The sequence below is a fragment of the Poecilia reticulata genome, linkage group LG9 (assembly GCF_000633615.1).
Source record: "Poecilia reticulata strain Guanapo linkage group LG9, Guppy_female_1.0+MT, whole genome shotgun sequence".
In the NCBI taxonomy this organism is placed as follows: domain Eukaryota; kingdom Metazoa; phylum Chordata; class Actinopteri; order Cyprinodontiformes; family Poeciliidae; genus Poecilia; species Poecilia reticulata.
The window spans coordinates 22,576,702-22,604,629 of NC_024339.1; the positions used below are offsets into that span (position 1 = coordinate 22,576,702).

The following is a 27,928-nucleotide window of genomic DNA, read 5'->3' on the forward strand; positions in this document are numbered from 1 at the left end:
GTAAAGTCTTACAGCAGACTCTCAGCTGGAATTAGGTCTAGACCTTTGAATTGCTTATTCTAACAAGTAAATAATGCTTTAGTCCAAACCAGTTTACTGTAGATTTTAGAGATGTTGTGCTGCTGGTAGCTGGATCTCTGGTCCAGTTTCTAGTGTTTTACAGCCTCCAGCAGGTTTTTTCCCCCCTGCATTTAGGCCCATCCATCTTCCTATTAACCACCAGCTTCTTGTCCCTCTTTAAGAAAAGCATTCACATAGCATAATGCTGCCACTATCAAGGTGGGGATGGTGGGTTGAGGGTCTTAATTTTCTACCATCCACTGTTTTATAAGCTAAAGTTTTCAGATTTGGTCTCATCTGACCAGAGCGCCTTCCTCTACATTTTGCTGTTTTACCTTATATACAGTAGTTTGTGTCAAATCGCAAACAGGACGTCTTGTGCTTTTCAACAGTCTTGCCACTCTTTCATAAATGCCAGATTTGTGGAGTACACAAATGTGAGCAGAGCTTTTTGGAGCTGTTGCTCAGATAGTCAACCTGTCTGCGCTGCTGCTTTACCCATAATCGTTTTTACATGCTGAAAAGTATCTCATAATAATTTGGCCAGTCTAATGAAATAATGTACTCAACACTTCACTCCCTGCTTCCTTCCTGCATGCTGTTTTTGCTGCTGGCAGCTTCTGCCCGGTTCTCTTCGGCCCCTCTAAAAACCTCAGCACCCCGCTTAGGCCTCAAGGTCAGAGACCCTCTCCTCAGTTCCCGACACGCACAATCCATATTCAGAGTGCAAAGATGCACTCACTACTCCATAACTTGTAGAACAGCATCTCCACAGAGAATGGATCCTGGACGACAAACTCAAAATTATAATAAATTGGCTCATAAATATGCATTTAAAAAATTGGAAGGAGTTTCCTGGCTGAACTTTGTTTTGGTCTATCACATAAAAAATACATAATATGTAGATGTTGAACGTTTTAGGTGGTGTTAATCTCCTCCAGGACACTGTATGTGCATAAAAAATCGACATCTTGTCTCTGCAGAAAAACAAACGATCCTCCCCTTTTTCCTGACTTTCTTCTTTAATTCTTCCCGACAAAATATTTCTGCCAAGAAGAGTGACATTTCTAAATAGAATGAGCAATCACTGGAAGCACTGGGAGATGAAGAGCCAGAGACATATTGGTCAGGTGGCGTGTGAGATGACCTTTCAGTCCATATGAGATGAAATGAGGCCAGTGAACCCGAAATGATTCAGAGTGTCTAAACTGACAGGCGAGGGCACGGCCGTGGCGGAGCTGCAGCTCGGCTCCGCCGGCCTCGGTGGGCGTCTCTTGTGATTTATTGTGAAATTGCCAAGGACTCAATGTGGCATGCAGGTGAATGAGTTTTGCTAATAAGAGGAGCATTTCTGCTCCACAGAGCTCTTTTTCTGTGTGAGCGAGTGTGTGTGAAATCAGCACTCGGTGTCTCCCAGTGCCGCCGCATGCTCTGGTGGAGGCGGCTGCCTCATCAGCCTGGGGATTATCTGGTGTTTTCGGTGGGCAGAGAGACTAGGAGGGAGAACAGGAAGGGTCTGTGCTGAGTTCTTGAGGATATCTGTGCTGTTAAGTGCGGAGATTAGCTATGAGATTACAAAAAAAAAAAAAAAAGGCTGTCATTATGCATTTAATTTAGATATCAAGCAAACATGTTTTTTTAATTTCATTATATCAACGAGACTTTATGCGATAAACTGAAAGAAAGTAGCGTATAATAGTAAAACAGAAGAATTTAAAAAAACTGAACATTTCTGTATGCATTCTGCCACTTCTTTACTCTGTTACACTAAATAAAATCCAGTGTTGCCTGTTGTTTTAACACTAAGTCGGTGCCACCACAGCTAAAAAGTGAAAGCTCATTTGCAGTTTTGGACACGGCAAACAGGGATGCTTTTCTTGAACGGGGGCAGAAAAACAGGAGTTGTTGGGGAGATGAATGGAGCAACATAAAGATCATATCTGGATGTAAAGGCTTGAGAACAGGGCTTGATGTTCATCTTCCAGGAGGACAACGACCATAAACACTGAGCCAGAGCTGTAATAGAACGGTTTAATCAAAGCCTAAACCACAGCAAGATGTGGTTTAAAAAGGTATTAACTCTCATTGTACTGAACACATTTGGAAGCCACAATTTTCCCAATTTTATTAAAACGTAGATTTTTATAATAATTTATAAACGTTGCCTCCTTTTCACCGTTATGAACTGCTTTGTGTTGGTCTTAAACACGGATCCCGCTGAAGTTTGTGGTCGTCATGTGATAAAATGTGAAAACAGTTCAAGGCGTATGAATTCCTTTTGCAAAGCTTTGTGTCGCACAAATATCTAGAACAACAGCAAGCTGCAGTTTGAGCTCCCATCGCTGCTGCATCGGGTTTGAAAAATGGGATAGTGCACCTGTTGTTTCTGGAGTACTTGCCTCTTTTTGCCCACGTATGTAAATTGCATTCTTAGTAACCCAACTTCCCTTTTCCACTGCTGAAGAGTTGTCTCCAAAGCACAACCCAGAAAATAAAACCATTTATGTCCCCCATTTTTCTGCTTGTGTTTCCCTGAGGTGAGGTTGTTACCGCTGTAAAGGTGAAGGAGGTCAAGTGAACAACAAGATTGTCGAGGCGGGCATATGGCAGTGAAGTGCAGAGACAATCCCCAGACTAATATGCTTACCTTCATTTATCAGACGCTTTGGCCCTGTGTCTTAAAATGCGAATAAAAGAAAGACAGGAGACGGTCATCTGCTTTATTTCCTTATGTCAAACATTGTACATAAGAGAGGAAAGGTCAAATGAAAAACAGCCAATCTACATTAAAGTAAAGAAACTCCAGTCCTGAGATTGACAAAAAGCAGGGAGCAGAGAAAATGTCTCCTGTGATGGTTGAGATGGAGGAGTGACTGTGGCAGTTTCAGCAAATTGAAGATGATGGTTGCAGATCTGGGGAGGGTAAGCCGTCACTGCGATGCTTGGCTGTAGGCACATTCAAAAGCTGAAAACCCCCGCGACTAAAGGATTTTACAGCTTTTCTTTTTATATTCAGACTTCTTTTTCGAAATCTAAGACTCGTATATCATTATTGTTTGAAAAGAAGAAAGAAGCATTGTACTCTTTACATTTTTTTTTTCATCCTGAGGAGACAAAACAATTTTTTTTAAAACACAGTACTGCAGGGAAAACAATAAGAGAGATGCTTTATAGATTTCCCATTTCCATATATATTATTTTCTCAAGGTTGCGGCACCCTCGTACTTTGGCAGCGTTGGTGCACTTGAGATCATCTGGGAAAAAAAAGACGAAAACACAGAAACTGCCTCACAAACCGTAAAAAGAATCCAGAAAAAAAAGAGAGAGAGAGAAAGCAAAATCCTCAGACTTTTGCGTTTAGATTGGATTCAGTAATAGACCGGCTGTGCAGACCAGATGAATATGTGGAGGTCATAAGCTTTTTCATTTAAACATACACAGAAATAAAACGGGTGTAAACTCCGGGAACACTCTGCTGTGAAGTTGTGGCTTTAGGGGAAAAGATTCAGCTTCGTGTGTTAAGTTTTTTTTTTTTTGCCTCGTGGCACAATGTATAAAAATTATATTTAACATATGTGGTGCTTGCATCTGTCCAAACAATGGCTCGTCGTAGCAGACTCTAACTTATAAGAGACATTACCATGGTGCGCACAATAAAAACACAAATATTTTTTACAAATGCATGACATTATGTCATCCAGTACTGGTTGATTATAACAGGTACGATATTTTTATCATTGAATTATTGCAGTTTGATGTGGATCCCTAAACATAAACCAAAATTCTGCCTTTTTTTAAGTGCTTACCATGCAGAATATCATCAAATCGCCGTTTTGACCTAGTTTTTTAATTCTAAATAGTTTGTGATGATACACATTTTTAAATCAGAGCTTTTAGATAAATCTTCTTCTTATTGTTATTTTCCTTTTACTATTGTTTAACAATTTAGTGAAACCTTAAAATTAACAACAGAGCAAAGATTCGCAGGTATCTGAGCAGTTTTACTCGTTACCTGATTTTTAAATTTCTTAATTTAAATTTGCTGTCTTCATCATCAGACAGAAAGATGCTGCTTGCACTGATCAAAGTAAAGTCCTGCCTTCATGGACTCTCAGGAGAGCTGAGAAGAAGCAGCTGAAGATTCGTCTCTTGGAGGCGATTCGCTCACGCCTGACACATCGATACTCAGCTGCTTGTGTAGCTAGTCTGTAGTTTACAAGCAGATCTTAGCATTTGTAGTTTACAGTCAGCGCTAAATTACAAAGAGTGATGGGCAGAGCGTGTTTCATTTTGTTTTTTGAAAGAAAAATTTCCTAAGAGTCTATTTGTTTTTTTGTCTTAAGCAAGGAAAATTGTAAAACCCTCTTTCAGCCAGATGACAGACAATGCGCAGCAACACGTGTGGGAAGGGCAAGTTTTTCCTCCATTGAGCCTGAGAAAAAAAATTTAACTTTCTCTGCTGTCAGTAAAGCAAAACTACATGAACATCACTGTAGCTTCTGCAAACCTTGGTGCCACTAACAGGCCTTCACATTTTTAACCTCAGAGATTTGTGAGGAAAAACAACGCATCTTCAAAGACACATAGTGCAACACAGCTATAGCTGGTGGTTTAGAGATACATTTCTCTCCAGGACCGTGTGAATTATTGATGGAAGTGTTTTCCTGCCAGGTGTGAGGGAAACAGAGAGGACTGGTGTCTTAAATTCATCCAATCTCAGATCCAAAGGAGGATCGAAGACAAGAGGAGGGACATGACCGGAGTGGACCCTCACCACACCAGCCGTGTGGAGGGTGGAGAAGCGCCGCCAGGACTCCACAGGGCAAGCAGCTGCCTTTTTTTCCCTCCTCCACCGCCTCCCCGCCCTCGTTCTGAGAGCAAAAGAGCTGAGCCTGCTTCCCCCTTTGCTTCTCAGCAGTTTTTAAGGTGCATAATATGCGACTATAAACCTTTACACAGGGCAAAGGTCTTAATGGACTTATTGGGATTTACTAAGGGATTTTTACAGCCAGCATAAGTCACTTTTCCTACACTTTGCCCTCCAACCATCCTCCATGAGCCTCTCATTGCCCTTGAAAACGTGTTAGCAGTCAATAGCGGGCTGTAGCCTCAGAGATAAGTTATAGATTTAAATGTCCTCGATCAGAAGGCGGCGTTGCTGTGATTAATCATTCGCGGAACAAGACGAGTTGAAATGTTTCTCTGGTTAGTGAAAATAGAGGATTTCTCTGCAGAGAACCGAGACACATTAAGTCTCCAGTCAAAGATTTGAAGGAACATGTCAATTATCCTGATTACCAAACGCTTTGAGGCTTTTCTGAGTCAAAAATTACCCGAATCCTTCCTTTTTTCTTTTTATCCATTCCTTCTTTTCTCTGTCAGATTGCACAGGGCCCCCCCAGTCAAGCAGGGAGCAAGCATGTATAATCCAACAGAAAACAAATCCCCCTCCATCAATCGCAGCCCGGCTTTTAAAACAAGCCTGGGCGCCATGGTGCAGCACTCAGGCCCTCAGAGATGCTGTGGCGTCTGTGATATAGCAACACCACCCACCCGCCTCCCTCCCAACCACCACCACCACTCAGACCCTGCTGTCCTCCCCTCCGACGCCAGCCAGACAGCCAGTCCTAACCTTCGGTTTGTTTAAGCGCCGCTGAACCCTGTTGGCCCTGGATTGGGTGGGGGGGGGGAGGTGGAGGAAGGGTGGGCTTTAGATAATGACCTGCCATATGCCACTCTGCCTCTGCAGCTGAGTGAGCCGTGGCTGGATCAGCCCAGGCACAAATCTATTTGAAATTTAATTCTATTATCCTAATATGAGCTGGGCGTCCATTGTCCGAATGAGGAACAGAGGAGTGGAGCAGAGTTGCAGGGCTAATATGCGTGCCTTCAACAGGGGCTCATTAATGTGTGTGAAGGAGCAGAGGGACAGACAGTTGGGAGCCTGTGCTCCAAGAAGAGGTGATCGAGGGGAGGGGATGTTGGGGGGATGCTGGACCAGCCTGGGTTGCATAAAAATGATTTAAAACTCTCATTTGTGCAGCCATTTTTGTTATGTTTTGCCAGAGCGTTTGAACTTTTCACCTTTTAGTCCTGCTACAACACAAACGCCAATGTCTTTTAGATGATATAGAAGCACAAAGCAGTAGATAACTGGAAGAAAAGTGGTACATGTTTATCTTTTAAATACAATTCTCAAAAGTGTGGTGTGTATTTTGTATTTAGTTCCTTTTACTTTGACACCTCTAAGTAAAATCCAGTGCACATCATTAGCGGACACTACAGATATGTGGAAGGATTTCAACTGTTTGTCCTCATGCACACAAGGTTGCTAAAAACTAGCACTGCACATCACCCTGGACACACCATTCCCAGGGTGAAACATGGTGGTAGCAGCATCATGCTGTCGGGATGCATTTGTTCAGGGAAGCTTTGCAGAGTTGGGGGGGTAAGATGGATAAAGACATGACGAGGTCTGTTAGAGACGGCAAAAGTTTAGAGATCGAAGTTCACATTCCTGCATGACAACAATCCCAAACACACAGCTAACATAACTGGGTATGATCAAAGGACTTCAGTGGCCCAGTCAAAGTCCAGACCAAAGTCAATTTGGAAATATGCAGAAAGATTTGAATTCACAGTGGCCCTGTGCAAGGCATGGACAGTCTCAGTCTCCACACGGCGTTGACTCAGCTGGTATGAGTGAGAATACACAACATTTCACTTATGTAAAACGTTGAAGTCAAACATCTTTTCTCTTCACAACTGCGCACTACTTCGTGTCTATCGCGCAAAACTTCCAAACATTTGTGGTTGTAATGTGGAAAGATGTGAGTCAATGATTCGATCCGCGTCTCTCTTCTGAAATCCCTTGCGACGGGTTTCATTTCAGTCGACTTTTTTAGATTAACAATCTCGAACGGCAATGTCCAGCAGCCAAGATGTCACCTAATGTTTCTGTTAGCTGAGGAGGCCTGGTGCCTCAGATCTCCACTGGTGGAGGGGGAAGGGAGAGACGCAGACGCTAGAAACTCCACTGCCTTAAAACATCTCCCCTTTTCACTGCAACATCATGTGACAGGGTTTAATGCTTGGATGCAGAAGTCAAACGGAAGGGATTTGGGGATGGGACGTATGTGTAAATCTGTCAAAATACTTCTACCACACAGAAAATATGCTGGAATCAGACTGTGGCTCAAGAATTTGGCTGCTGAAACATAATGCATCTCTGCAATGTTGAGGTTTTACTATGCAAATTTAAGCCAAGAGGCTTTTATTCTTCAAGTCTGAAATATCTGTCAGCCATCAAAAAACTAAATCAGCCCTAGTTCGACATGTATGGATGAGAGTTTGGATAGTTGTTTTTTTTTTTTTTGTTGCAAAAAGTAAAAATGAAAGGATATTAAGTTCCAATTACACTTTTTAGTCTCCCCTGTTTTCTTCCATACAACAGCTTTTATTTAAGGAAAAAAAAAAAACACAACTTGACCTGGCAGCACTGTTTCTCCTTTTCTCTCGGGATGGCCAAAATCTAAACATTTAGAAAATCAATCAAAAGTACAAGGTTCTAATCAATAAGGAATCGCACGTCAGATTACATTATGGGTCTGGTAGACCTATTAAAACAAAGGCCCAGGATCCCACTGGCCTCCAGAGAGCAAATGTGAAGAAAAATAATCACAGACTTCATAGCCAAGGTATGGCTTCTGAATATATTCTTAAAGGAATTTATTTTACACCTTAGAACAAATCAAAACAAAGAAACCAGAGATAAAGATTAGGGATGTGGTACATTAGGAATGTATTGAAAACTGTAGTTTACATTTTTTTTTTTGGTGTAAGCTCAGAGAAAAAAAATGTTTATACAGTCATTATAATTGCACTTCATAAATCTAGACCGATGCCAGTATTTCTCCACAACAAAAGCTCCCCGTTCTCTCGTTCTGTCCAGTTAATAAATTCAATTTGCCGCTGAAATTTGACTGACAAAAGAAATGCTAATTTAAGACCAGAGAGCCGCTGCGCTGATACAATTTTTCTCACCCGCTCGGGGTCCCACAAGGCAACAAAATATTGTGGTAATTTTAAGTGCAGTACATTCGAGGGACTCTCACAGTCATAATGAATATTTCACTGCTCTGAATCATCAAAGTTAAGACTGGCCTGGGCCAACTGCACACCCGCAGCTGAAATGGGTAGCAAAGGAAAGAGACAGGGTATGATTGTTTTTGTTTTGTGCTCGTTTGCAACAGTAAAGTACCCCAAAAGCACGATCTAATTTGTTTTCACAGCTGCTGTAAGTGCAGCAATAAAGGAGTCAAATGACTCCACCTGCACAGAAAATCTAAAGCCTCCAATAAAAAGGAGCAAGTTATCTCCTGTACATAACTTAGTCATGATGTTTGTCATAATGTTTATGGGACTGCTGAATCAGTCGGTCAGTCTCGCTGGAAAAGTCTGGTGATCACACGATAAAATAAAAAAAGTCTGAGGATTTTAAAGAACACAAACGAAGAAGGTACAAACAAACACACATGCACTCCGACGCACACACGCTTCAACATACAGCGCCTTGGAAAGGTATCCCCTTTAACATTAAAACCATTTTTCGTGTTGCAAGCACAAATTTCAGAGCGTTTTACTGAGATTTTGTGTGATAGACCAACACAAAGTAGTGCATGATCGTGATGTGGAAAAGAAAAAGATAAAATAGATAAATAAAAGATAAAATATTTTTTGAGCCCCCTTGTGTTTAATTCCCTTTTATTTTATGCCATCTGCTCAAGACCTGATAAATACGTTTGTTTTTTTTGGGAACATTTGAACACAAACATGAAGACCAGGAATATAGCAGATAGGTCAAAGAATGAGTGGTGGGAAATTTAGATTATAAAACAATATTCCAAAGCCAAAATAAATCCCATCTGCAGTTTGCCAGAAGCTGTGTACGGGACACAGTAAACATTCTCCTGTGGTGGCAGCTTCATTATATGGGTATGCTTTTCTTCTACCTGGACAGGATAAGTGTAATTTTTTGTAATAAAAAAATAAAATAAAACCAGTTTCCAATTAGGCACAACTTTGTGTTGATCTGAAACATGAATCAAAATAAAAACCTCTGAGATTTGGGGTCGAACGGTGAAAAAAAAAAAGCGAAAATGTCAAACGTCACCTTTACAAGCTGCCGTACACATAAGGTTATCTCTGTTCCCTCTCAGTCACATTCTTCACTGTAACATTTCTTTTTGTTTTTCATATTTTTTGCAACATTTTTTTCTTTTAAATAAGTATTTTGAAATTTACTGTCGGTTCCAGTGTTGGTTAGGAAAAAAAAAGAGCTCTCCGTTCAGGTTCTTACAGAACCAAAGCAGCAACTCTGCCTCACATCAGAACAAAAGAGACTGCACGTCAGCTTAACGAGGAAATTTTAAATCATAGTGACGAAAAAAGGAAAACAATAGAATAAGATTAAAAAAAAAACAATTGAGACACTTTTCCTTGTAGCAGCCAATACATATAATATACCTACAAATATATCAAACAACAAAAAATAGGTTCAAGTTTTTCAAGTTTCTTAAATATATCATATCCAAACTACCCAATTCCAAACTTCAAAGTTAACAAAATTCAAGCAGTGCAATTAATTTATCAATTATAACAGCAACAATAACTAATATTGTACTACCCTTTTAGATTCAACCTTGTGATCCTTTTTATAAGAACACCCTAGAACTGCTAGTAATCCTCTGGGGTTTTTTTCCCCAGCACATTTCTGTACGCATGTACTGTTACTGACTTTTGGGTTTTAAAAGCAGCCCTAAGCGCCGGCCCTTTAAGACCATTTCAGTGACAACCTACACAGTAGCTTCATCCTTAGTATTTGGAGAGGAGATACAAGTGGCGTATGCACTTCATGTCAAGCTATGATTCTCATCAAAAAAACAGTTTAAGAAGATAAAACAACAAAGCAAAAAATAAAAATAAAAAATATTATTAATCCAAAAATCCTATTGGCAAACCACACAATGGAACATCAGGAGAATCTTGGAATCCCTTTTCCATCCCGCTGGCAGTAACTACTACCTTTTGTGTTAGGGATCCCCCACAGCCTGCTTTGAAACCAGAAAATCTACGGTTACACAGCGCAGCCACTGCTCTTCTCTAAGACGCCGCGATCGTTAAAGCAGTGGCACTCGCAACAGTCCCGTAACATCTCTGTCTTGATTTTTCTTCATAAATTCACAACTCTTGATTAATTTCCTCCTCTTCTCCCTCCCACCCGTCCGTTCTATCTGTAAACAGGAAGGCGGATGTGTGCGTGCTGGTGGTCCAACAGCCGCGGCACCGACACAGTCTCGTAGCCTTTGCCGAGCATCTGCTCCTTGATGCAGGGCGGGTGGATGTCGTTGATCAGATACTCCAGAGACTGCAGGCTGCTGCTCAGCACTGAGGTGTTGCACAGGCTCTTGCTGGGCAGGCTGCAGCACAGACCCCCGCCGCTGTCAACGGTGGGGTGGTGGTGGTTATGGTGGTAGTGGTGATGGTGGTGAGGATAGCCCATTTCTCTGTGGCCCGTCGCCGGGCCTCCCGTGGAGGTGCCCAGCAGCTCCTGGGGGTTGTAGCAGTCACTGTCGGGCGTCACCAGCACGCTGTTCCACGGCGGTGCAAAGTACTGACCCACTGAGAAATTCCCGTGCATGCCCACACAGTTCAAAGGGGAAGAACTGACTTTGTCAAGCCCGCCCCCGCCGCTGGCACTCGCCGTCAGGTGGTAAGGTCTGGAGGAGGAGGAGGAGGACACCTGGGCTGCCATGATTCCTCCACCTGGAATGCAGGTTTCGGGGGACTTGCTGATGGCGCCCCCTCCTCCGCTGCCTCCGCTGTACATGCGGAGGACGGCCTGCTGTTGTTGTTGCTGCTGTTGGTGTTGTTGCTGTTGTTGTTTCTGCCACAGGATGTAGTCCATACCCTCCGCATATATGCCGCTCTTCATTACTTCTGCACTTTGCGCTGGCAGCCCTGATCCCGTGTACACCATGTTAGCCTGGGGACCCATCCCTACGACATAGCCTCCCCCTGAGGAGCTCGAACCGACCCCCATGACTGCTGTGACCTGCTTGGAGGGGCTGGAATTTGTTGGTGCAGTGGAAGCCCCCTGACACACCTGCTGCAGGGCCTGAGCCTGGCAATGTTGGTTGATCTGATAGATGATACTCTGAATGGAGGGGAGATTGGACTGTGCAGGCAGGGACAGGCCTCGGCCCCCGGTTACAGGAATCACAGAGCCAGCCACAGTGACATTTGGGGGTACTGAATGTCCAGAGCCTTCTGGAGGCTTTGAGGGCCCAGAGTGGTATACCATTTGGCCATGACTGCTGGCTAAAGTGCTACTATTAGGGGGTGGATACGGGGCCACCGCTATGTGAGCTGGAGAGAGCTTAGTCCGTCTGCCTTCTGAGTTCTTGAGAACGCCTTTGGAGTGACCAAAGGTGGATGACGACGATGATGAGGACTTGACGATGGCAAGGAGACCCTGGTACCCTCCTGTGTGGAGATGGGGGTAAGGGCTGTAGCGTTGCCCCGTGGTATCATATCCGTTCACAGTCCGGTTAAGGTGCTTGTGCTGGGGAACCCTGATGTTGGTGGGGAAAATCTTGATGGACAGTGGGTTGTTTGCCGTCTTCTGAGCATAAGCATCGAGTTCTGCTGCTGTAGGGTACCGTGAGGAAGGTGAAGGTACCACCAGGTCACCTGAAAGACAGAAACAGAAAAAAAGGATGAATGCATGAAGATCTCAAAGGGACAAATGCAGAACAATGCTGAGGTGAGATTTATTTTGGAATGTTGGGAGATTTCATAACCCCAAATTCATGTGAGGCACACAGGCACATCTACTGAGTCAATGAAAATAATGATAGGATGACAACCCAATCAACAGCCAATATATGGCTTCTGTGCATTGGTAGGTATTGCTTTTTCATCTGAAGAGTTAGTCTGACTGATTACCCTGCTAATATCAGCTTGTTATGCTTGCATATGCTGCATAAATAGCTAAAATATTTTGCACTGTAAGCACATTTCCTTGAAAACCGCTGTTAAAAGTGCAAGATTTTTTTGCTGCAGTTGGAAGATTTGTTTCTGTTTTTTAATAAAAACATTAGATCATATTGCAGATGTTTGTTTGAAAAATGTATGTGGTAGCATTTCTACTCAGATTATGATACAGCGAGAGACTCATTCCAGCCCATATCATAGTTGGAATCATATAAAAGAGAAATTTGCGAGCCATGAGGCGTCATATTATGTTAATTACAGATCTATAAAACAAAGGTGCACAAGCAACAAATGGGCTACAAAGTTTTTCAGGCTCGGCATGTTTTATGAATTTTAAGACCACCGTCTCGAGAATTTTATTAAGCAGATACACTTCAGTAGAACCCAAACACGGTTAGAAAGCAGCAGATGAGGACTGGCATTTATCAGCGCGCTCCTCCGCTCAGAGCTTTCTTTCCATCTCATTTTCACATCCTGATGTGGATGTACATCCCTAGACAAATGAATCTTTTTAAAAACTCATTCTGTCAGAGCCCGCTACCTTAGGCGCTGTTAAATCAGTGCATTGTGGAATTAATTTGGACTCTCTTCAGCGCTGAATTGGGTTAGCCTTGGTACCAGGCACGAAGGGAGGAAAGGGGAGGGAATAAAAGCTTGTTTAATTGAAGTGGCACATTTTAGATTTATAAGTGGAATCACTTACTGGGTCTTACCCTTGGCAACTGAGTTTTCTCATTCATTCAATCCAGCAGAACTGGGGAAAGAGACCCCCACAAAGAACCAATTAAAGGTCAACTGGGACTTGCAAGCTTGGTTAAGGAGAATCTAGCAAAATATAGCCCAATAATGAATGATCAAGTGATGATTTTTTTTTTCACACAGAAGTAGGTAAATTGAATTTCTAAAATAGACAGACCGCCTTGTTGAAAAAGACACCATATTAAAGTTCAGTTCCTTCAAAACACAGTTTACAGATTGATGCCTGATTCTGTTTTTATTTATCAATAGAAAATAAAGGGATTCAGTTGTATGTAAGCATCCAAAATGACTATATCCTACTCCTTAAACAAAATGTCTAGATCAAAAAGTGTGTCCTAAATTAGATTAATTGTGGAAACCTACCCCCGATTAGCTATTAGTTACACCCTTTAGCTTAGCTCCAGTAAGGTGCTGCTTATGGCAATCTGTCTGTTTTTGACATCGGTCACAAACAGACCGATGTCTGAGCTCAATGCAATGTTTTTGCATTGAGCTCTTTTTTTCAGCTGTGAGATGAAAAAAAGAGCTCATTTCAAGTCATCTTAAAGATCTGATTCATAACCTGGTTCAGGACTTTTTGTGAAGTTTCTTGTATGTCATTCTCATGTTCAGGTTCCAGCTGCGCTTAAAGCTGAACTTTTTTACACATGGTTTTTGTTTCAAGGATCATGTGGTTTTCATACATGGAATTTTTCTATTCAAATATGTCCTCTAATCTGACCTCCAAATATTTTAGATTTACACTCATCTGTCCAAAGAACAGGAACAGAATCTGTCTCTGTTCTCTCATGCAAACCTTAGTCTGGACATTATGTGTCATTTTTAAGAGAAGAGGTTTCCACACCTCCTGTGGAAGTCAAACTTGTGCAGTTGCTTTGTGATTTTATAGGGATACACTTTCATAAAAAGTCCCTAGTAGTCGTGTTTTCATTATGTGGACCTGATGTGATAAACCTGTGTAATTCCAACCATCTGAATAGGAATAAATGTCAGGATGTTCCAATTTCTTCCTTACCAGAAATGACAATTTTCAGAACATATGAAACAAATTTTTCTTCAATTTCTCAGCATTGTTGAAATTGATATTAAATATGCCCAAATGTATGAGATAAACACAAAAATGCTGTCATAGGACGCTCTATTTATTTTCACGACTGCATCTTCCAAAATGACTCCTGCAGGAGGAAAATGTATTATTTCAATTACGAGCACAGACTAGCATAAAATTGACTTTAACATGCATCTGAGATTAGCTTTAAAATATGAAACAGAGAGAAGCCGAATATATATACCACCTTTAGGAGATTCGCTTTAAATCTATATGTAAATGCTCTGCTCTGTTTGAGCAAATTCTCAAATTCAATCCAGCACTGAAGGCTCAGAGTCGACTGACAGCGGTCCTTGGTCAGCGGACCAGTACTTGGCCACAGTACGATGAGGTAGCAAACAGGAAAAATGCAATTTCTAAAAAGCCCACCATGTGTCATTGTCTGGGGGCTGGGCATGGAGGTGAGGGGCTGCGGTGAGATTGGATTTAAATGACATTATTCAGGCAATTTCATGGCTACTTAGCTCAGTATAACAAAAAGCGTGGGGGGTTGGGAAAAGGACTCAATTTACAAACAATATATCAGCTGCCACAAATGACTTGCAACCTCTTCAAAAATGACATTTCGATGCAAAAAAAAAAAAAAAGAAATGCTCAAAAATTAACCACCATAACAACAGTCAGCAAACGTCCCGGCTACCTGAGGCGTCTGTGACTGGGACGCAGTCCATTTCCTTTCCAATAGCAAAACCACTTTAAAGAAACTCCACAGCCAAGTAGTCACAATTCTCATTTCTTTGCTCCCATTCCAGATATCATGGGGAGTTCATTTCAACAACCCTTTGGGACTCCAACTGTGAAAATGATTAAATCTACAAGATCCATACCATAAAAAAAAAAAAAAAATTAGGTTGAATGCTGAGTGACAAGACAGTGAATATCTAAACTAAATTCATGGACAGATTGGTCCGGTGGGTTCATCAGAGATACTTTTATTAAAATCAAAACATGCACTCTGAGCTTCACACACAAACACATCAGATTTGACCTTTAACCAACACAAACTGCTTTCCCCAGGTCTTAGAGAAAAACAAACCACTGGTTGTATTTAAATGCAGCAAAAGGGTTCAAGACACATTTGGAAGTGCATATTGCTGATGGGCTGAGTTCCTACGCCAGAACCAATAACTGCTTGTCTCAGAGAGATCTCCCGACCAAAACACTGTTTTTTTTCCAAGATTCCTGGCCTGTCAAGCTAAGAGACATGAGCAGACCTACAGTTTATGATTTTGGAAGGTTTTCAATTCTTTCTGTTCTCGAAATCTACAACTGAGAAGGATCATTTTTAAAAACGAACAAAATGTGCATGTGTCTTTTTTCCAAGAAGAGAAAAAAAACACATGCAAACTACAGCAGGAATGTTATTTGAAACGAGAAAAACTGTACAAAAACCATCAGGGATATGAACACTTATTGAATTTGAGTTTGTTGGGAGCTTTGATGGTTATTCAGTCTAGCAGTTGCTGGGAGGAAGGACCTATGATAAAGCTCCCAGGTGAAAAAAAAGTATACTTAAATTTGTGAAAGTACACTTTAAGTATACTAAATATTAAGTGTACTACCTATAAGTATATCTGAAGTATACTAAAAATACACTTGTACCAATTTCGAAATTAGAACTTTAAACACACTTAAACATAATTGTACCAAAATACACTTTTAATATATTAAATAAAAATACACTTTAAATGAACAAAATATGAATGAATATGTATGAATTTTTAAGTGCCTTAATAATCTTTTACTATTCATTAAAATTGCATACAATAAAAAAATGATAATCATGATGTAATTTTTAAGAAAGTATCCAGATGTGTGATGTAAAACCTTATAACCAACGGCATTAGCTCCAGCTCATACTCCAGACCAGATCGTCCCTCCTACTTTGCTCAACCAAAACCGCAGAAGTTGCCTCAGCACTGAGAGATATTGTTGTTCGGATCGACGGATTATTGATGTGAGGGCTCCACAGACAACATTTCACAAGTAAGATGGACATATTATTGTGTATATTTTGTGATTGGAATATTACATTTAATCGATCATAACACGCTTTTTTGCTACTGGAAACCATATTCAAACATCTATCAAAGCTACATTTATGAACAATTGTATTTTTTAAGTATGTTTTTGCTTTTAAGTAGGTTGTTGTTCTAACTCGTTCATCAATGATTTTATCTTCAACATATGTTTGCAGTCTAAGCAAATGAAGATGAAAGAGGAAGCCAGAGAAATCAGGTGTTAGAAAAACTAAAGACTTTYTGTCTCAGAAGAAGCTCTGACTCCACCAGATCACCAACCAGCTCTGAAGATGAACCTTCACATTGTCTTCATGATGTAAGTTTGTTTTTTCAATGAGGAGCTAGCTACATTTTCAACAACAAAAACTGGTGTGTTAGCAAAACCAGGTGCTTAATAAATATGATTTGATTTAAAGATAACTGGACAGACTTTTCCCCTTGTTAATCTAACATTTATCTTTCTCTTTTTTTATTTGTTGCTGACTTTTAGGGCCCTGTGATGGACTGGTGACCTGTCCAGGATGAACCCTGCCTCTCATCTGATGGCTGCTGGAGATGGGCACCAGCAGCCCCCCTCACCACCCTGTAAGGATCAGTGTGTTCAGATCATGGATGGAAAGATTTTGAGGTAGTTTGTCTCCTTAAGTCCACACTTAAAACAGCTTCATAGTTAATGCCAACATCAACTGACTCTATGACATCGCTGACTATTTTTTTTCTACTTCTAACATAAACAGGCAAAGAAGACACCCAGAAATGTTTTTCCACCCCAGGCATCTGGTCCCAATCATCATCAGTTCTGATGGTGTCCCATACATGGCGAGTCCACAACGTCTTAAAATTGTAAGTATTATTTATTTTTGTATTTGCCATTTTTCTGTTCTCTTTAAATACAAATGCTTTCTCTGTTTAATTGCGCTGTTGTTCTTTTTTGTAGGTTCCTGTAAGATGCAGTGAATGGGAATGTTGTCGTTGATCCTCACTTTCATGTTTTATTGTCACACTTACATTTTCATGTTCATGTGTTCACTTTTGACCTGAACACTTATAATTTGTGTTAAGTTTATAATGTTTTGATTAAAATTATATAGTTTTAAAATGTCCGTAATAAAACAATATTTGAATTACCTTGAACATCTTGTGTAATTAATCTTCCCATGTAATTTTAGCCTAAAACAATGTAAGTACTGTAGTGTGGTTATGCATGTCATGTACAAAATAGTTTATTATCATTAGCAGGAAATAAAAAAAAAATTAAGTGTAATTTAAATACATTACTAATATCCATCCATCCATCCATTTTCTTGCACCCTTGTCCCTTAATGGGGTCGGGAGGGCTGCTGGTGCCCATCTCCAGCTAACGTTTCAGGCGAGAGGTGGGGTCACCCTGGACAGGTCGCCAGTCTGTTGCAGGGCAACACAGAGACACACAGGACAAACAACCATGCACACACACACTCACACCTGGGGGCAATTTAGACAGACCAATTAACCTGACAGTCATGTTTTTGGACTGTGGGAGGAAACGGGAGTACCCGGAGAAAACCCACGCATGAACAAGGAGAACATGCAAACTCCATGCAGAGGGACCGGGGCTGGGAATCGAACCCAGAGCCTTCTTGCTGCAAGGCAACAGCTCTACCAACTGTGCCACCGTGTAGCCCCCATTACTAATATATTAATAGTATATTTAAAATATATTTGAAGTATATTTTTAATATAATTCTGAGACAGAATTGTTACACTCAAAATATAATAATTATATCAAAATATGTTAATAAAGCTCTGAAATAAGGTTTTTTAAAAGGTATACTTTAAGTACACTAAGTACACTTGAAGTTGTTCCAAAAAAGTACGTATAGTATACTAAAATATTAGTTGCAATTTAATACTATTTAAATACTACTAAAGTATACTAAGCACAAAATTTGTTGTTCCAAAATAGTACAGTTTAAGTACATCGATAAAAGTATACTAAAGTATGTTAAAATTTAATATACTAAAGGATACTTTTTTTTCACCTGGGCTCCCTTATGCACCAAGAGTAAATATCATTTGATAAAATTATACAAGAGAGGCCAATAAAACTCATGATAAATGTTGTACTTTTATAATCAGCCTTATGCCAAACATTCATTCCTTTGTCAAATGTATTACAAGATTTTGATTTTTTTTATTATCTGAACAAAGACATTGTTCTTTTCCACTGTCGCCACATTCCCAGCTAAGGTGGGAAGATTGCTGCAGAATCAGTGACTTAATGAAATCAGCTGATCTGGGATATAAGCAAATCAAACTGGAATGTATGGAAATGAACTGAACTGAGTTCTTTTTGGTTGCGTTCAACTGATTTTTGTGAATAATCTGAATCCGTTTGCTGTGTAAAGTCTCTCGAGATGGCATTTACTTTGAATTGGTGCCCTGTAATACAACTAAACTGAATTGATTGGTTCATACACCGTAATAGCTTAACCAGGCTAAACCTTCAGATCTGTGAAAGCGCACCAGCAACAGTAAATAAACTTTAATCAGATTGAGGATGACATCCTAATGGGCTGGTATGAGCGTGCCAGACCCACCAATCTGAGGTCTAACCAACCTCGGTGAGGCGCAGCCCTGCTTCCCCCTGTGACAGCAGTGTCATTTGCTTTGATGTTCTGACTTGCAGAGGAAACTGACAGAAGACTTATTTCATTTGCTCAGAAGAGAGAGAGCAAAAAAAAAAAAAACATGCTCATTTCAAAGCATATTGCGGGTCCGCATGCAAATGGAAAGGCAGCATTTTTTTTTCTGATCTTCTTTACACGAGGGCAAGAGAAAAAAAACATCTTTGATCATCACATGGTCTAAATGAGGAAAGATATTTGGCTTTCAGGCATATCAAGGGCCCGTGCCCTGCCGCCCCTGCGAGCCCCCAGCTGCAATATGCCCATCATTTCACCTAATTACTGCCACATGAGGAAAAAAAAAACTAAAAAAGCCAGGAAATTCATTAAAGGGTAGCTAATTCTATTCCTTCTCACTCACTGAGCTCTATATTTTTCATGCCTGAGCCTGTGTTTCTTCTGAGCGAGAGGAGACAGCCCCTCTTCGCTTCGTCTTTTCCCAGCTTGGCCCTTGTTTGTCAATAGGCAGAGCCTTTGGCACACCAACCTGGCATCAAAGGGCTTCACACTTCACAGGCCACAGGGATTAGAGGCCTTTCAGGCCTACAAAACCCATCTCAGCTCCACAAAGGCTTCCGGTTATTAGAACCCACAAGCATAAAGCAAGGAGAGGAGGAGGAGGAGGCAAATGAGCATCTGGATGCTTCTGATTCCCGCTTCCTCTTGGAAAAAAAAAAAAAAAAAAAAAAAGTTCCACGGAGAAAATTTTATAGCAAAGTTGATTACAGTAAGTATGGCCACAAACCAAAGCATATTTCACTCTCATGCACAGGCTGTTATAGACCCTGTGTTTGATGTGCAGAGCCTCCACATCTCTCTACTCCAGAGCTTTAAGTCTATAAGTGAAGACACGGAGGTTAAAGGAGAGAGTCTCTTCTTAGGCAGCCACTCTGTGACTTATTGGTTTAGGCAGTAGATCATAGCACTGAGCTGCAGCATACAGATGGTGCTGCCTGATAAACACCCTCTGAGGCAGCCAGCGTTTATGTGAGCCCTCAGCTTCTCATAAGGTAAGGGGGTTTCCTGCACCTGTGCACACTCTCCGGCGTGGCAGTGCATGCAGATATAATGCATAAAAACTACAAGAGAGAGGGAGAGAGAAAAAAAAGGGGGTATAGACACAGACACACATGTACACAAAGATCTGCATCTGCATTTGTGTGTCTCATTTGCCATCAGTGGAGCATGTTGTTATCCTCTGCTCAGCGCTCTCTCATGAAATGTAGGGCAGGGACAACAACAGGTGCCTGTGCGGGCGACAGCCTGCAATGCCTCCTGGGCTAAATGCTTCACACTCGCTTCATTTCAACATGCGACAGCCTTGTAAGGATTAATTATTTCCCCTGAGGATGGAAGAATATGCTTTTCCCTTCCTTAGAGCAGGAGGCTATGTGCGCTCACAACCACATGAAACAGCTTACAGTAAATTAATGGGAAAACCTGGGCTCGAGCTGCTCCTGCAATAAGTGAGGGGGGGGGGGGAGAAAAAGTTTCACATGAAAGAAATGTAAACAAGCCAAGCGTATGATTGAACTGCATTGGAGATTAGATAAAAGCTCAGGCAAACACATGCATTAGTTCTTGGAGATCACGCGCCAGGGAGCGGAGATGGCAGGGAGGCAATTAATGGGTTGACCTTCGTCCTTAATCACCCAGTGCCTGGCACACAATGCCCATGTGTCAGAGCAGCACATCTCTAAATGCCACCCCTCATTAGCACAATGCACACGGTGAGAGAGGCAGAGGGAGAGGCTATCTGTGCAGCGTTACACTCTCCAGCGGTCAGACACAGATAGCGGAGCAGCGATTGGATAATGTGGAGCCGGACTGAGCCGCAGTAGGCCACGATATGATCTAGAAATCCCATTTTATTTGGAGGATGGGCACTCTCCTTTCTCTCTTTCGTTTTTTTCTTTTGATTGGCATGAAACTCCCCAAGCGCGACGTCCTTGGTGTACCCGGCACTGTCGCTGTGATTGCGTGGTGTGTGCCTGTGTGCGTGTGTGTGTGTATGTCCGCGCATCCGTGTGCATTCGGTGAAGGGGCTACCCAATTCTGAACACTCAATTAACACTCCTTTAATTAGCCAGCGGTACATTTTGAATTCTGATGAACTAATTTTCTCTGTGCGAGGGTGGAGGAGGCAGAGGAGGTGAGTGGAGGAGGTTAGCCTGGTAAAGATGAGGTCCACCGGGTACAAAACAGCAATAAAGAGACGAACTGGTTAGATTAGACTGTAAAAAATCCATTAAATTTGGTGCGCTTCTTCCAAGTGAGAGGTCAAATTGTGTTGATCACAAGAAGCAGAGGCATAAAGGAGGACTATAAGAGGAGGGAGTAAGGTGATGCGAGGGGTGGGGGAGTCACAGGCTGGATGAGAGTGGAGCAGCAAATCCAGGAGCCCAAGAATGCTTTGCATTTTAATTAGAGGTTTAAACGAATAAGCAGGAGTAAAACTGAACTGCCTGAAACACCCCTGCTACTATTTATTAGTGTTCCAAGTATTTAAAAATCATGAGCTGCTTGAAGAAGTTTCTCCTTATTAGCGGAGGAAATGCTCTAAAACATCAAAAAGTCTTCAGGGTTTTCCCACTCACTCCTGCAGGCATGTATCCCTTCTTTACTGCACGCTTTGATCCCCCCCCTGACCACGTCCATGGTGAGCATGGGGGAAGAGTGCTTGTTTAGATGAAGGGAGAGGACCCATACGGCTGAACTGCAATTAAGCTTTCACAGAAGAGCGAGCGTGTAATACACATTAACTTTGGCCAAACAAAGCAGCAGAGCAGTCTGTGATGAGGTCGGGGCAGAAATCAGGAGCAGAGATGATCAGAAAGCTAAAAAAAGAGAAGAGGGTCAGGTTTTGTTTAATTTGCATGACACACACTGGGAGCCATTTTCCTCTGAAGTCGCCCGTCGCCGGTGAATGAGAACCTGCTACGATGCTGCTTTTTGAATGCTCTACATGTGTGCTGTGTCTCTTGCCATATCAATATTTGAATGTCTTCATACAACATAAAATCTACTCAAAGTTCAAGTTGCAGAGTTTGGTTTTAGTGTTTTTATACATATTGATACTGACTCTACCACTAATAGACACTTTCCACTTTGTAAGCCTGTAATTAATGATTTGAAAATCAATAATTAATAGCTGAAGCATCTTACAAAAGCATAAGTTTGAAATTTTTTTTACCATCACTAGAATACCATATGCAATGCTAATGCTGCAAGTAACTGTATGGAAAGCCGTTACGCTTGGCAATTAGCTTCCAATTGTTATAAATTTGCCATCTGGCTGCCAATAAGATATTCAGCCTGTTGGGTGGAGTTTCACTGACATACATGCCCAGAGCTGACACAGATGGCAGTGCCCAAAGCTGCTAAAGGTCAAAGAGAATAACTGGCATTAATCACAATCACTCTCGTCAACGCATTTTCAAACAAAAAATATCACAGTCAAATTATTTCTTAATGTCGTGTAACCCTTGAAGATGTGCAAAGTGAAATCAGCGTGTGGCTGGGATTTTCAGATTAGTTTCCACTCAGAAACTCAAAAATCTTTTTTCAATGACTGAACACACCATGGGCTGCTGCACAGTGGCGCAGTAGGCAACACTGTTGCCTTGCAGTAAGAAGGTCCAGGATTCAATCCCAACCTGTGGTCTTTCTGCATGGGGTTTGCATGTTCTCCCTGGATCTTACAGGAGAGTCTGTTCTCATGGTGCATGCGTGGGTTGTGTCCCACTATCTCCTGTTTCCTCCCACAGTCCAGGTTAATCGTGGGTGTGTGCGTGCATGATTACTTGTCCTGTCTGTTTCTGTACCTCGCCTTTAGTGACCCCATTAGGGGTAAGCTGGTAAGATAACGGATGGATGAACATCCAACACCTGCTAGTGTGGAAGTTGTTACATCATGAAGAGGACTTCAAGTTAGTTGGCACTGGGTAGTGAACTTTGTGGTTCAATCAAGTAGCTACAAAAATATCTGCAAGCAGATTAAAAAAAGGTAAACACATTAAAACAACTTGCTCTGTTTTATGCTATCGGTTAAGGAAACCCAAGAGTTTGATAAACATTCTCCAAAGGGAATAAAAGCAGAGACTGCTGCTAACGCTGTGTAATGCTAAACCTGATAACCATGTTAATCACTAATATACAAGATGCAAAAGATAGCTTTGAAACCTTAATATAAACAATTAGCAACCAGTCATGGTGAAAAGCTGAAAAAAACAATAAAAAAAAAAAAGATTTTAAAGACTTATGGCAGTAGCAGAAGTTTATAAATGTATAAAATCTGGATTTTGGAGACGGCTGCAAAACTGTCATTCGTTCAACAAATCTAAACCTTTACAATTGGGTCCCTTCAAGTGTAAAAAATTTTTGACATGTCCACGGAGGGAAAACTGAACAGCATTGTCCCGTGAAGGAACCCTTGACCTGTTGCTATTGTTTACCTCTTAGCAGAGAGGATCACGGTCTGCAACATGGTGTCCCATCAACTGTTGGCCAGCACTAAAAAAAAAAGATGGGCTAGCAGGGGGAGGCCAGAGGAGACCAGAGGCAGCTTCGTCTCCTGAACAATACCTGCCTTGTGCTAATGGAGGTGTCATCTGGCACAGGGCTGATTAGTCAGCGATTACAGCCATGCCTCAATTGCCGTGACAACTGCCGCAAACACAATGGGCCCTGATAGAGCCAGCTGTTTGGTCCTCTGCAATTAACCCTGCATCCCACTCGTCTCCGGCAGTGTGCTGCCTCTAATTGACTATTGGGCACACAAAGCAGGGGCTGTCGGCCAGACCCCCTGGACACGCAGCCTCCGCCCCTCCGCCGAGGTGGAGATGATAATAATAGAGGCGTCCCGCAGACTCAGCCGCCAGTCAATCAAAGCTTCGGCTCCCCACAGGAGCTTCCTGAGGAGCGAGGGAGCAAAAGGAAGCACATGTATGAGGCAGTCATCAACAGGGTAGAGGAACCTCGCAGGGGGCAGACATGTTGAATATGCCCTCAACCAAAGTACTAATCAATTCAAGAGCACGTGAGGGGAAAGGAAACCCTGCTGCTTGCTTGATATCAGAAAAAGACATTTTTAGGAACATTCATCTCTCTCCGTTCAACTCAAGGTGGATTTTTTTTGCGCAACAATGCAGGAACAGGGGAAAAAAAAAAAAAAAAAAAAAATCCAGGCAATTATTTGTCGGGCCTTTGCTATCTATAATTGTGCAGATAAAAATCAAACTGCTGTGATTTCTCAGAGGATAGAGCTCTCTAAATTCAGCGGCTGCTTGTGTCATCATAATCATAATCATCAAACAAATGCTTATTGTAAGACGACATAAATTAAACTGAGGGCTCCGCACATCTTCCTCTGATTCCTTTAATTACAGAGAGTTACGTTTTTAACTTTGTTCAGGGGAACGTCTGCGTTTTTCAACATCGTGGGCAAGACATTCTCATCCAAGCCCAAGTAAAAGTAGTAATAGTTGGGCAATGCTCTTCAAAACACGGTGCCATGCTGCCTCCCATATTGGGCTTCTAACCTGCCAACACAAATAGCAAAGAGGATAATGAGAATGTTAAAGCAATCTGCACACTGATCCTTCACAGGCAAGCGGGCATGGCACAGCTTCAAGAATGGATTTATTCATTAAAATAGATTTCAAAAGAAGCTTGGACAAAACTCACAAACCTAATCTTTCGTTTCATTACAGCCAATCTCATCCCAGATTGGATCTATTTTCTGCACGAGCAGATGGAAGAACTATCAACCTGGGAGCCTAATTTGGGCTTCCTGCTCATAGATACTGCAGCATGAGGTCATTCGGTTGGCCTGCACTGAGGCAGCGGGGGGGTGAGAGTTGACTGAGGCACAGATAAAAGCCCACAGGTACAGATAACAGGATTGTACCCGCAAGACAAGGTTTTAAATGCAGCGCAACAGCAATTTTTCACATGCCGTCACATTAGAATCACAAACATACATGTATATAAATGGGAAATAATGTAATGTAGACCAACACAATGTAGTGCATAAGTGAGAAGTGAAAATGTATACAATTACTTTTTCCAGTCCCCTTAAACAAACAGGCTAGAGAAGAATCACTGAAGGTGAAAACAGACACATCATACCACTTACATGGTTATAAGTCGATTTAATCATACCTCAGAGAAAGTGCTGAGGTGACTTTTTCTCTCATTCAGTAGAGCTCATTGTAACAGTACTGCCCCTCTTACACCTGTTGCTGGGCACTGCCAGTCAGCTTTCTGAAAGTAGGTTGCTACATTGCTAACTCGCTTGAAAGAATGTTTGGAAATATTTCAGGCTGTAAAAACATTTCTTCTTAATATTTGGAAACAGAAGGTACATCAAAATCAAGGTGTTGGAAACCCTTATTTGTCATTGAAGAGGATACAACTAAACTTAGCTTAGACACATCAGTATGCAGCAGGAGAGTAAAACTTCAATAAAGCACAGACACACACAAATAAATACAAGCTACATAAAACTGATGAAAATGATGAAATAACAAAAAATCTTAAAATACTAACAGTAAAAGTTATCTAACTTCTTTTTAGTCATCAGTATGTTACAGATACCATAAAATCATAATATGTTTATCTATGATCACATAATAAATATATCACAGCGACCAATGCCTAATCTGTGAACATCAAGCTAAACATGAAACATGGTGTTGGCATGCCGTAGGGATGTTATTCTTCAGCAGGGAACAGGGTAGTTGGTGTGGATGGGAGGATGGATGGAGCCATATACGGGGCAATCCTGGATTAAAACCTGTTAAGAGACTGAGAAGACTTGACCTGAAGGCAGAGGTTCACCTTCCAGCAGGACAATGGCCTTAAACATAGAGCCAGTGCAACAATGAACACAAATTCATGCCACACTTTTCAGATTTTAACTTGTACATGAAAATCATGCACCATATACCTTCCGCTTCACTATTTACGTTGGTTTTCTAACACATAAAATCCCAATAATATACCGTCTGTGTCCATGAACTGACAAAATGCTAAAACGTTGTGAATAATTGGTATAAATGTTTTAAACAGGCTCAGTATTTGAAGAAAGATGCTGCATAATGTTTCAAACCAAAAACCCGTCATTAGCTGTTTGTTTTTTACTTTAAAGGTTGCAGCCCAGGAAATGTGAAATACAACACCACATGGACACTGTCATGTTTACATTTTCTCATTAGAATTTATCTCCGAAGCCAGATGTAACAGAATCAGCAATGAAAATTAATTAGCTGGTTTGATGTGGCTGCCTCATGCTCTTTCCAGACAGACCTGGCTTTTATGGGCTGTGGAGGAAATTACTGAGAACTGATTGATCCTGAAGGACTCTGTACATATGGTCTGGCAGACACACTTACACACACGCACACATCCCCCCCCCCACACACACACAGATAAATCCTGCCAGTTCTCACCTTTTACCCTCACCATGATAAAACCAGTAAACAATCCCTTCATATTCCACACATTTACAGTAAAGACTACAGGGGAAAAAAGCTTATTTGTTATATTAAAGTGCACAAGAGCTGATGGCTTCTGCAAGTCAGACACATACTAGAATACAAACTTGCACCCTCTGACCTCTAAAACACAGAAATTACACGCAGCAGAATCTCCCTTTGGGTCTTTCTTTCCGTTTTATCCCCTTCGCCATCCTTTGCATGTCATCTCTGTGCTTTCTTTGTGCTTCTCTCAGGCTTCAAACCCCTTCTGCCTTTTCATCCCCCCCGCTCCTGTCTCTTCCGTCTCCCTCTCTGAGTAAGTGAGTTTCATCTGGGGTGCTTGCAGGGCGAAATCACCTCGGGGCAAACACTTTATTATCTGTAGTCAAAGCGTCACCGCAAATACCATTCTACACACACAAGTGTCACTTTCCATTTGTCTGCGCTTGGGCTGCATTAGCGGAGCCCAGCCGGGCCCTGAGCCTCATCTCAAACGCGCCCACCGGAAGAAAGCTAACAGTGTGGGAAAGCTCTCGTCCTGCATTCCTGCCCCATTAACACCTCTGACAGGACCAGGGTGGACTCACAGCCTGTCTGGGGAAGAAAGAGATTATAATTAAACGCAACTTATCGAATGGCAAAAAAATCGAGTCGCGTTTAAGCGGACGTCTCATAATCCTGGTCTTAAATGTTACATGTGAGTCAGCGTCAGAGCGGACAACGCCACAAGAGGCCACTACTCGTGTTAATTACCAATGATCTGGCTGAGGGTCTGGCAAAGCCAGCGGCAGTGGGCGATTTCTGTCTGCGTTGAGCCTCGGAGGAATGCAGGCCAGCAGCAGCAGCAACCCTGTCAGGGCATTTGTAGGACACCCGTGCAGAACAACAAACACAAAAAGTGGGGCAACATGTTTACCTCACACTATGCGACACACTTCACGAGCAAATGTCTAAACAAAACCAAAAACAGCTAACTCTGTGTTTGTTCCCGTGACAGTCAACAGCAAAGCGAGAAAGAAAAGGAATTCAAAAGGTAAGATATACACTGAAAATTTTACACATTCTCTTTTAACTTCCACCACGTACTGTGGAGGTGTATCTATTTAAAATACAATATAAAAATATTGGTTGATAAAACTCTGATAAAACCAAAGCTGTTTATTTAAGTGTTTCTGTTTTTTTTTTACTTAAATATGGCTCAGTGCTAATGATAACCCAGAGTTTGTTTTCTAGGAGAAGCAGAACCTTACTTATGTTTTAAAAAAAGGCTTTTTAGGTCAGAAATGAAGGCTTACTGAAAAGTATGTCCATGTACAGTAAAATATACTTGATAATACTTGATCAAAGTTTCTTTTGCATAAATTACTGTATCAGTGCAGCGTGACATGGACGTGTTGAGGAAATCCAGGTTGTTATGACAACAGTCGGGAATGTTGATTCTGTCTCTCATCTTCCTCTTTACAATATTGTTCTTTCTCTGCGGGTTGCAGGTCAGCGGAGTTTATTGACCAATCAAGCACAGAGTGATATAAAGCGGTTATTTAAGCAGACATTGGTACTTTTAGCGATGTGGGCAGGAGCCAAAATAACTATTGGAAAACGTAATCAGCACCTCCATAAAGATGCCAACAAAGAGAAGCATTAAGTGCTCTAAAACGTCCGGGTGGACGGCTGCTCTGACTTTGCACCAGATAAAACACAGAAGACTAGGATACAGTGGCGCAACTACACATTATTCAGGTGGATGCAAAAACATAGATCGGCGCCCCCCACCACCCAACC

At 41.6% G+C, this 27,928-nt stretch overlaps 1 protein-coding gene across 1 annotated transcript in view; it reads right to left on the reverse strand.

Annotated features, from left to right (window-relative positions):
• Positions 1-3,583: 3,583 nt before the first annotated feature.
• Positions 3,584-27,928, reverse strand: part of fam222aa (family with sequence similarity 222 member Aa) — an 88,749-nt gene continuing 64,404 nt past the window's right edge. The window contains exon 3 of the mRNA XM_008418709.2: positions 3,584-11,811. Within this exon, the coding sequence (XP_008416931.1) occupies positions 10,349-11,811 (1,463 nt within the window). The 3' untranslated portion in view covers positions 3,584-10,348. The remainder of the gene's footprint in view (positions 11,812-27,928) is intronic.